Below are 12230 nucleotides of genomic sequence, written 5' to 3' on the forward strand. Positions count from 1 at the left end.
ATCATAAATGCATTTACAGTTAGAGCTTTAGTTTTAAGCATGAAATCAGCACCATCAAAAGACCTCTAAATCACTAAAATAATAAAAAACAAACCCGGAAATATATCATTAGTCTCATTGTAGTTATCAGACATGATATATTTTCATACTGGATCATGAATGCAAGGACCAGGACAAAAAGATTACATATTGGAAAAAGACATGTCATTTGCAAGTGGAGTCCATATGTACCTTCTTAAAACACAACTTTCACCACCACACAAGGGAGGAGAGCTCTCTTCTGCTCTCAGTAGAAAGTACCTTCTTGCTCATTTCCTTCTTCTGCTTGATACGTTGTACTTCTAAGGAGGAGCAGACTAGCTGCTGTTCAATCAAACTGCAGCTCAGTCCTAAGGCTGCACCTGGAAGAAACCTGAAGAAAAGGCAAGAATGCTAAATGATCATATGGGCTGCATATCTCCAAAATTGCCTGCTATTGGTAAACACATGTTCTTCTTTAAATAAATCCATGTCTATGTTCTAACAAGCCATTACCTCATCACAAATTACCCAGCAGGAAGTCTTGGAGTCCATTTTACAGGCTAAGAGATTGTGTTCCCTCAGTGCTGCAGCGCTTTGGTGAAAATATTGCATTCTATAGAGCTACACAGCAAATACTTGGGATTCAAGTATTTCCAAACATGCCCAGAGAAGTGCTCCAGGTGTTCCTTGGGCCCCAAGGGAGGAAAGCAAAAAGATTACTCCCAGGGAACATTACTTCTGCAATCTCCCTGCAGTTTTGCACAGTGATACCAATGCTATAATTACGCACATCTTCAGATACTGCATAGTTCTGCCTGCTCTGTTTTTCTGGTTTATCAGTTCTCTGTGAAATTCCAGTTTCACTGTCTCCTGAGGTTGCCCTTCAAAATATTACTGAGCCCAGCTTGAGAATTTACCATCCAAACCAAGGAAACCCTTCATCTCCGGAAGTTTTTACTCACTTTTTCTTTTCTTAACTTGTAGGCTAAATACAGTTTTTAGAATAACAATTTCAACAGTTATTGTCAGTGAAGGAATATACTTGTGTACAGTTTTGATGCCAAAACAAGTATTTTCTTGCTTGAAAAGATCCCGCAGACAAGAAAGTTATGCTTGCAAAGCCATAACTGCATCAAAGAATAATATATTACTGCCTTAGTGTCAGGACATCTATCAAAAGAGTTGCTTTTTAAATATGGGCTTGAATAATGTAGAAAAATGCATAAAATGTTGTTTCATTAGTTCCTTGTTTGACGGTTATTTCTTTATCACATTCATGGCGAGAGGATAATCCCTTTAGCTCAACAACAACTTATTAACCATGCTCTCTCAATTAGAAATAGCTTATTTTGTAACAAAACAAACCCCATAAACACTCCTGCCTCCAGCTCATAATGATTTTCTATAAGTGTATCAAAGGCATAGTAGAAGGAGGGAGCTTGGCATGAAAAGAAGTGACACAGAAAAGGAAGATATTTTTGATAATATAAAACTATATTGCTGTACACAAAGTTTGTGAATATTTTTACTATTTACCAAAACCCTGCCTCTCAGTTGCATGAACTGCAAATGAAGTTAAACTTTCTTGGCTTTCTGACAGTTTGGGGCTACACATAGAGATGGGTTTTGGAAAGCTGGAAATGGGAGAGAAGCATAGCTGGAGGAATACTTTAAAAACCCTTGTATTTCAGAAATGCAAAGAAAACTGCAAAGGAGAAAACTGCTTTTGTGGATCTAGTTTATTAATAAGCATTGTAATTAACAAGACAACATGCTGTACAGAAACCTGAAATAGAACTACTGCAAATTTACTGGACTTTAAATGCTGCTGGACTGTAATATATGATGTCCAACTGCATGATTTGTAAAGTGTGGTTAGGGCTGTTTCAATACACAGACGTACACTGCTCACTCTCAGATCCTGTAGTATGCCATAGAGCAGGGAGATTTCCCAGAAATACAAACTCAAATATTTACAAGAAATCGTCAATCTCTTTCTTCACTAGGGATAACATAAGTTATACACAATTTTCCTATGTATACCAAATAAAATCTTTGCCTTCAACTTTACTTTGTGTCTGCACAAATCAATCCCTTCCTTTTTATTTATCCAGTTAAAGAATGGTAGTAAACTGCACTGCAATAATTTAATTGATAATCATTCATTAAGGATTGGTATTAAAGCTGCAAAAGCAAAACTTGAGCAAACAAATAAAGTGTAAATTTTCAAGCTTTAAAAACTCAAACTTTATAAGCTTGAACCAAACAACCTTGAACTAATCAACCATTACTGACTAGAAATCATTCAGGTCTACTGTCTTTGGCTTGACCACACTGGAAGCAGGGTAATAATGGTAGCTCGAGGCTGATGGGGTTCCACACTCGATTACAGTTTGCTCAGAATACAACAGAGCAAACTAACTTTCACCTCTCTTACAAAAAATCCAAGCAGATCTATACACACTGGGGTCATAGATGTCTGATACAGAGTGGCTGCTCTCCTCCAGCCCTATGCCAAGCAAAAAGACCTGGCTGGATTCAGAAGCACATAACTAATGTTATGTCAAGCTAGCTGTCATGCTAACATTCATAAGCCCTCAGGTCCTATTAGCATGGGCTCACTGCCATGATAATTAGCTAAATGACCTGCATCGGGCCAGCTCACAGCCCAGAGAGAGCAGGTGCTCAGTAGTCTCTGTCTGGCCAAGCAGACATGCCTAATTATTCTTTCTTTAGAGTTAAGTTACACTTTAGAATGCAACACAATTTAGGAGAACAAACAGCATATTTTACTTCTAACGGTTTGACTTCAGTTTGGTATTTTTTTTTTTTTTAAGTTTTGTTTTGGGTTTTTTTATATAGTTGTCTGCTTTACAATATGGAAAGAAGTACCTTTCTTTCCGTCACCACTACCCATAACTGATGTAATACTTAGTGCAACAAGTATCTACTGAGTTGGGGGGAGTAATTTAGGCTAGACTGTGTGACACATTACTTTGAAGGCAAAGGTTTTCCTTTATTGTTACACTGTATGAAACAAATCTAATCATGTAACTACCATTTTACTGTATATTGTATATAGGATTGTTTTCTCCACAAATTCACACAAGTAAGATAAAATAAGTTAAATGACTAAAAAAAATACACAAAAATATACAGTCTATGTACTAGATAAATTACTTATATATATGACAAGATGTGTAAAGAGTCTCTAGAAACATTATTCCTCTGGATACTGACATGCCACTCAGAAAAATGTTGCCTCAAATGCATAGTTTTATATATTAGAGATGTAATATAAAAAATGAGGGAACCATTTACTCCTGATAGAGCATGTATTTACAATTAATTGTTCTGTATCTCCTTGACCGAATTTTAGAATATCACAACACAATTTCATGGATATAACATTTAATACTTCTTATAATCAGATTCATCTTTACAATGCTTTTTATATAAACAAATTTTTGTTGTTGTTTGGTTTTGGTGTTTTGTTGGTTTTCTGTTTGCTTGTTTTCAAGAGAAAGAGGGATGGTTAATTGCTTCTGTACCTTAAGGGAAAAAAACCCCACAAACCCCTAAACATTCAAATGTGAAGTTTGTGGGGTTTTTTTCCCCTACCTGTGAAAAAACACTAATCATGGTTCCTTCAAATTTTCTATGAGAATCCTAAACTTGTAGAAATGAATTATTTGCCAGGAAATTTCAGTTACAATTTTCAGCCAGAAAGGAAATGTTGCAGGCAAAAAAATTGAGAGTTTTCCAATGCGGCTGCCAATTCTGTAAACATTTGGTATGGCAGCCCTCTGTAATAAAAACTAAAGTCCTCTGCTTACAATAGGAAGCATTAGCTGTCAGCATTATTCTAAATTTGCACAATTAATATGTTTGTTAAATCTGTGTAAACTACAGATAAGCTTTTTTTGCATATCCCTGAAAAGGACTGCCGATTTTTCTCATCATGATGTCTCCAAAGCAAACCACAAAGGGCTTTGTATGTATTAGGTATGAATTAATTTATCAAATTTTTAATTGTCCTGGAATTGGAAATGAGTTGTGTCAGCTATTGTGTGTCAGTACCCAAAGGATTATTATTTTTTTCCAGGATTTACATGCAACTGGAAGCTAGTGTGACACATCTTTTCTAAATGTTATTGAAAACTACATTAAAAAAAAAAAAAAGTACATCATTAGATAAACTGATGTTCATTAATTAAACCCTATCAGTAGGTTAAAAGTGAAGCTTCTTTTATTTTGCACATAAAATCTAAATGTGATTTGAATAGATTTACAGTGGGGACAGCGATATATAAAGCTACTTATACCTGCTGGGCACATAAGAGAAGCTCTTTTAGCATTCATTGGAAACCCTCAACACTTGAACTTCTGTAAATTTTACAAGCAGCTAATATTACAGCATTTTTACACACAGTTTTGTTTATAAATTACAGATTTAAGTTACAATATGAAGCCTACATAGTATTCTATCCATAGGAAATATTCACACACTGTCTTTTTTCCCCTCCATACAACTTCGATTGTCTCACTTAATGTAGCAATAAAACTAAAGTTATGGATTTTTTTAAAAGAAAAAATTTCTTGGTATGTACATACTATGATAGATGAAATGGCTAAACAGCAACGAAGTACTAGAAGGAAAATGTGGTTTTTTCATCTAAGAAAGGAACCTCCTTTTCATCCACTGTAGAATTTACTAGCTTTTTTCTGCCACTACTAAGAACATATTCTCCAGTACACAGAAGACTGAAAAAAATCCCTCATCTTTAAAGAGAATCATCTTGAGACTTTATGAAATAATATGATTGGGGTGTGTTTATGATTACATGTATCCAGCTTTCATTATCTAGATTCTTCTTTCTTTGCTGAGAACTGTCAGTCATTCTCTAATAAACTAAGCCACAATGATGAGTACTCCTTCATCTAATAGGTTTGTGGTGAAGTAACTAATATTATAGCTAATCTTTTACTGAATAGTTACAGTAGGTGAATATAGCTGTAAGAAAAAGCCGTATACATCACTATAATATTCTTTTAAACACCAGTAGCTTGCAGCCACGACATCACACCAGCCAAAAAAAGCTACCCCATTTTCCTACTGTTTTCAGCAGTGCCCATGTAATTTTCAACTAACAGGAACAGTAGCCAAAGCAAGCTCTGCAAGGTGAAAAAAAAAAACAAAACAAAACAAAAAACTTATGGCTTGAATTATATTGTTGCTTGCATTATTGTAGAAAGGAATATCTTGGAAATTAAAAAAAAGGTTTTTTTTTTCCAGTTTTGACCTTCCATATCCTATCATTGTTGTGTTTATTTCACACAGAAAAGCCTAGTTGAGAGCTATTTATTCTATTGCATTCTTTCAAAGAATAAATACCTATAGATTAAGCCAATAAAAATTAAAATCAAAAGCAGTTATCATGTCTTTAAGTACATTTTCCTTCTTAATTACGTAAAAGAAATTTTCATGGAAAGATATACCATCCTTCTTAAGAATTAGATTTTAGGATCTTATTCAATCTATTATGTAACGTAATCAAATGAGAAATTGCCCACTTGATCTCTTATTGCTAAGCAAATGGAAGATGAAATCTATGAATATGCTATAAAATATAACAACAAAGAAAAATTTGAGTTAAGCTATATTTAGACTGTAATATTCCTCAAACTGTACTAAGAAATTGTTTTCAACAGGGAGGAAGAACTGCTGGCAGATATTTGCACTATATGGCCCATATAAGAAAATGAACAGGATTTTCTGTTTTTCTTTTGATTGTTTCTGGTTTGTGGGTTTTCTTCCCCATTTTGTGGATTTTACCAAGAACTATGGTAAATTTCTTTTAACTAAGTCCTCAGGATTTAGCTTTTCAATTTCAAATTTAGGATTCTATATACATAAATATTCACAAGCCTAACAAGTTTGTATACGCACTAAGAATAGTGTTAGGCTGTGACTATATACAGTCACACTTAAAGCCTGAAATAATGGATTTGTCAGATATGCATTTATAGCTGGTGCTCATGTATAAACGTAGTGCTACTCCCAGACACCGGTGCCTGGTGGGACGCGGCGAAGTTTGCCAGAGGAATTACTTTGACAGGATCTTCGCTGGCGCAATGTCTTTCGCAGGTGTTGTAGAACTGGGGCCTGGGCCCACCCTGGCCTTTGTCAGTGTCGTCCTTTGGAAGGGGCCTCCCAAGAGTGTGTCGTCCCTCAGGCCTGGCTCCTCGGCCCCAGCCTTGCTGGAAGCCAAACGATGGCAAAGGGGTGTTGGACTGCTGATACTGTGTCAAAGAAGGTGGCATCCAGCAGTTGTCAGAATGGCCTAGGATGAGACACTCCTGTGTGCAGGTTTCAGAGGCTTCAGCCAGGGCTTTCTGGAGATTTACTTCGATTGCTGGGAGGATGGAAAAAGACAAGACATTATCAGAGGTCCGAAGACTGATGTGCACAGGGAATCAAGGTTAACAAATCAATCCCAGCTCTACAATAATGGCCACAGTTTGGAAAGAAAATAGCTCCAGGCGTACAACTTAAGCAAAAGTTTAGATGTTTGCAGGTTTGGAGCCCACAGTGTTGTCATTGGCTATCACCAGAAAAAAGTTAATGTTTAATGAACAGGTGATACCATCATTACAGCTATGTAACTAAAGCCCTTACACATTCTACTTGCAATGACCTTTTCACTTTTTGAAATTGTCATTTGGGTAATAAAGCTAAAAGCTTTATAATAATCTAATACCATAATTCCGTATATTTGCATACAACCATTTGGAAAAAATACAATTATTAAAATCAGGATTTTTTTTAAATGTTCTCTTAAAACTGGATTTTTGGATTCTTTTGCTTTGCTTAAGGCAAAACAAAATTAATTTGGACACATAGCCAAAGATGGTACATTGGCTTCAAAGATGCACTCAAGAGCTTTAAGAATGAAAGACAGCATAACAGCTATTTTAAAGAGAATTGATTTCTCCATGCATTCGATACTGGAAACCTTGAAAAATCAAAGGAGAGTTGCAAAAGAAGCTGTAACCTCTGTCGTTTACTGGTAATAGAACCAGATTTCTTCAGTAGATGCAAGGTTTATGCCCTTGAAAAAGGATTATAGAAATTATAATTTGTTCAAAGGCAAAGTACTAAATCTGAAAGATGTAATTTGCAATACGTAAACAATCTTGATCAGTTTCATTTAAACTGTAGCTTTACTGTGTGCTGTAAATTCAAACTAATAGAATCAAACTTCTACAAACTATTCCTTAAAATAGTTTTCATATTATACGTGTTAATTCTATATTCTCTTGCTGTGTACATGGTTTAAATACATCAGGAGCGAAGAAGAGTATCTGATTAGATATTTCGCTGTGTTGTCTTCACAAAACCTTCCAATGAATGATACATACGTATTTTTAATATCTGTCTTTACGAAAATAACATTTTAAATTGGATTCTGGCTCATAACCACTGAAGAAGGTGTGCTGCTAGGAATTAGTTATAGCAATACGAGTTCTGAGTAGGAGCCTCTCATCCTCTGAGCTTTATGTTTAAACACATGCTGTATTTCTGTTTTAATAAATACTTTGCATGTTGAAATCTGTGTAAAGCTGCAAAGCACAAATACATATTTCCATGTTACATCTCAATACAAATGAATTAAGTTTTTCCTTCAGGCATTGAAATATATACTGCTGCTGTCCAAAATACAGGATATGTGTTTTTTAAATCTACCACGTTTTAAGTAGACAACTGGTTGCTTGTCGTATCATGAATGCTATTTTCTTGATTATTTCTCCTTAAGTACGTTGTATGAGTATGTGTCAGTTAGAGAAATGATTGTTTATAAACGCTACTTTGCCCTATTACTGCCATTTCAACATGTCTTCCGTCATTTTGTCTCAGTATTTTTCAATGTAATCCTGACAAAGCTTTGGCACCTTGCTGTTGAAATACTAATCCAGTTTTGATGGGCAGTAGGAGACATAAATATGGAAATAATTCAGCAGAGGCAATAGTTCCTGAAAAAAAAAAAAAGTTAGTACTGGTAGATTAGTCTAATCTTTCAGTGTCCTACTATCTGTTATTAGAGACATAAATCTGAGTATATACAAGTCTTGTTAAGCTCTTTAATTATCGAGATTTGCTTCTCTTCTGATCAAGGCAATTCATTGAAATCAGGTACAACCTTGACAGAGTGTTGAGTTACCCCTGTTTTATACAGAAACTGATCTTTTTTGTATTTATTAAAAAATCTTTTTGATACCCAGTACCTCAGTGTTTCTTTCTATCTTGAGGATTTCTAATCATTCTTAAAATACTACTAATTTGGTTAAACTGAAAAATACACAATTATTTATTTGGAAATAATACTTACGCATTTCTAGCTCTTCACAGCAAGCAGTTACAATACTTACATTGTACTATCTTTCTCAGAGAGTAAACAAAGCTAAACTATCAAAAGAAGCACTAGGCAATAGAAACTTAACATTTAAGCTTTAGACAAGGCAACTGCAGAAATAAAAGGTCACTTATTAAACATTCTCTACACCGTCTCGACAGATCAGTAGGACAGTAATTTTGTGCCATGTGTTGCCAGTCTACCTGTAGATTTGGAACTTGTTACCATGTTAAGAATAAGAACATTGTCAGAATGACAGTCCTGTTTATTCTGTTAATACAGAGATATTTCTACCTGAGTTTTAGTTTTATCAAAAAACAAAACAAAACAAAAAAACGAACAAAAACTTTAGAACAATCCTGGGCATAATCATAAGTTATGAACACAAATTATTTTGGCTTTGAGTTGGGGTTTTGTTATACAACAGTCTGCCAATGTAAGACTGTTTAGAAGATACAAATTTTGTAGCAGTCATAATCTTTCTTTCACTGTTGGTATTTGGTACACATAATCTTGATTGTCAGAGTATTTTTGTCATCACTGCTTATGATTAATAACCTGTAAAATATACAGTTCTCCTTAACTTTGAAAAGACCCTTTCCTACTGAGCACCTCTGCAGTGCTGCAGAACAGGAAATAAAAAGTATTTAGCAAATACTTTTCTGTATGAGGTCTAACTCAATCTTTTTCCAACTGTAACAGTCAAGTTTTGTTTTATATTATAGCACACTCATTAAAATAAAATACAATTTAAACAATTCAATTATTACCTTAACCTCTAGACTAACTTTAAAAGGAGTACAATTTTTTTTTAAAAAAAAATTAGTAACACAGCTTTGTGGTTTTTTAAATCCAAATCAGCTGCGTATAGACCATAGCATTACTGTAACCCTCAGGCAGTCGTTAGGAGACTGGGTATGCTGTAGGAAACCAAATTAACTAAGGGTGTTACAATGAATATAGGCAGGCAAGCAAGGCACGCAAGGTCCCCAATATCTGCATTTAAAGGAAACTTAGAAAAATCTCATCAACTAATCTGCTGTAGTAAATAGTACTAGCAAGGATAACTGGGATGCAAAACAGTTTCTGTTTGGTATAAAGTCAAAATAAATAAAAAACAGCAGTGTGAAATACTATGTTTTTAGCACAATGAAGTAAAAATGACTGTTGGAGCATAATTCATCTGTTTCTGAATGAACCTAGAACAAAATGTAGGAAATTTTCTGCATGAATATTCATCAGGCATTATCTTTTTTGCCTGCTCTTCCAGGCCATGAAATGTAGCTTCTTTCCGTCAGTCTAATTCATTCTCTATTTTCCTAACATATCATCATTCTTGTGTTTATTTAGCACCTGAAATCCTTCTAAATAGCTACTTGGCACTGGCATTGCACTGTCATCTAAACTATGCTTTCCCTATTAAAAACACATTTTTAACAATTCCCTATTTTATCAGAGAGCTTTCTGTCAGCAATGTATTTTACTAATGGTGCCAATTTACAACAGAATGCAGCTGATTTCCAAATATTCTGTTACAGGCTTAACATGCAAAGAGGTCACTGTAACCAGCACTGAGATGTTGTCCTCAGCACCCTGCCTGGCTTCCCCTCCACCACTTGCTGCCTACTTCAAACAAAAGATTCTCTGGCTGGCTCAGCCAAGCATCCCAGAGGACCATCTGAGGAGGAATTCCAGCCACGCAGCTGGGTGAGTGTGAAGTTCAGTGCTCAAGTGGCCATTTATCAGAGGCTGTGTCAATTGACAATGGCATTTTCTAGCTGTTGCTCTATAGGCTTCCTTCTATTTTGCACCTTTGCAAGTCATTGTTAAATGTGGGTGAAATAAAATTTTCTGAGCCCTTCTCTCTCATTCGAAATTAGTAATGTAGGCAATTATTCTGCATAGCTGGGTAAGTACCCAGTAGTAGGAAACATCTACGACATCTGCCTCTACCAATCAAGTAAAAGAAGGTTCATGCTGCCTCTGAATATTTTCGGAAGAAATGATGGCTTTCGCTACTAAAATTTAGTGTCTAGTAGCATCTTCTCACATAAGATATGGCAGGTTTATAAATGGAAATAGAAGTGTATATATCTCCCATGTATTATGGATAAACAATACATGCCATCAAAGTCTTACCAGTCTACCTTATTTCTTACTTCACTCAGTAATAAACCCTGAATTTTCTTTATTTTTTAAGATTACATGGAGACTCTTCAACCATAATATACAAGTAATATCATCACACTCATGATCACACTCATGTGCATGTGAGTTTACCACTTTTATTTCAACTCTAGATTGCTTTAGGAATGAAACTATTTTTTAAATTGTCTGTTCAGAACTAAGAACATTTTTAAAGAACGTGTCTGTCAGCTCTTATGAAATGTTTAGATCAGAACTGTCAAATATAACTAAAAGCACAATAGTTAAGACTTTCTTCATTGTTCCACTGTCTTTATCATTTGTAGGTCAAAGCAGTTTTCAGTAAGAATATTTACTTTTACTTAAGAAAACATGGAATTCCAACCTTGCCAGGTAGCTATCCTTCAGTCAAAACAATTACTTAAAAATACTATGTGATAATTTTTTCCTGTTTATTTTGGTTGGAGACTTTCTGTGGTTACAAAGTCTGTGTAGGGTTTTATAGATAGTAAATTAAAATGTTGGTTATTATCTTTGCTTTTGGGGGATGAAAGCTGAAGAACTCTACAATGCTGCTCCCCCTCTCAGCTGACAAAATATGTGGCACAATGCTGCCTACTCTGGCATTTCCAGCTTAATATTATGTTCCAGTTTTAAGAATATTTCTCATAGAATTCTCAAAGACAGGCTGTTAGCACAACTGTGTTATCAGCAGTTCTAGAATGTTGAAAAGTTAGAATAATAGAATCATTTAGGTTGGAAAAGACCTTTAAGATCACTGAAGCATATACTTGGTGCATACATGGTACATTTTCTTTCCTACACCTATGCCCTCCCCTCCACCCCAAAAAGGGAGAAGTACTACTAAGACAACTTCAAGAGGGCTGGTTCCTTTCTCAGTCTGCCTTAAAAGTCATCACTTGCATCACAGAATCACAAAAAGACTTAGGCTGGAAGGGATTTTTGAAGATGTGTGGTCTAATCTTCTGCTCAAAGCAGGTTATCTTGGTCAAAACAGAATAGTTTTTCCAAAAGTTTAGTCCAAGCTTTCAAAATTATACATATCCCTTCAAACAAATCTGAATACATTTTTTTAAAAAGGGAGATGTGCATTTCTAGGAGTTGAACAATCAAGAACATGAGCTCCTGGAGAAGCCTTTAAACATCTCCACCTTTATCCACATGTGTAATAATGATCAAAAGACATTTGTAAATGTATTGATTAGCAAAGTATTCAGAGTCATTAGAAGTTCAAAAACTGTCAGACTGCTTATAGGAGCTTATAAATCGTGCAACGAAAATTTCAAAAACAATTTTAAAAAAATAAGAAAATAACTTAAAACACAGAATACAGAGTGCCTGAATTTGAAAGCCATGTAGCTGAAGTCTTAATGAAAAGCCAGTATTGAATTTGACACATTTTGGATGCAAACCATCCAGTGTTACATTTAGAGCACTCTTGTTTCATAATAAAGCAAGCAACAATTAGCAAGCAATTAAGCAAATTGCCCATAATTATGCTATTGCTGAGCTATTTTTCATATTTTCACAACACAGCACGTATATGAATACATGGCTTGCAGTGCCAATGCTATTCTGTCAGCATCCAGAAGTGCCTCTCATTTACTGAAGCATTTCATATTAAACAGC

The 12230-nt window shown here is 35.0% G+C and overlaps 1 protein-coding gene across 2 annotated transcripts in view; it reads right to left on the bottom strand.

Moving 5' to 3' along the window:
- Positions 1-1742: 1742 nt before the first annotated feature.
- Positions 1743-12230, bottom strand: part of PCDH11X (protocadherin 11 X-linked) — a 512943-nt gene continuing 502455 nt past the window's right edge. For both annotated transcript variants that reach the window (XM_074834783.1, XM_074834781.1), the window contains one exon: positions 1743-6437. In XM_074834783.1, coding sequence (XP_074690884.1) covers positions 6046-6437 — 392 coding nt within the window. In that variant the 3' untranslated portion in view covers positions 1743-6045. The remainder of the gene's footprint in view (positions 6438-12230) is intronic.

Source organism: Strix aluco, chromosome 10, assembly GCF_031877795.1.
Source record: "Strix aluco isolate bStrAlu1 chromosome 10, bStrAlu1.hap1, whole genome shotgun sequence".
Taxonomy (NCBI): Eukaryota; Metazoa; Chordata; class Aves; order Strigiformes; family Strigidae; genus Strix; species Strix aluco.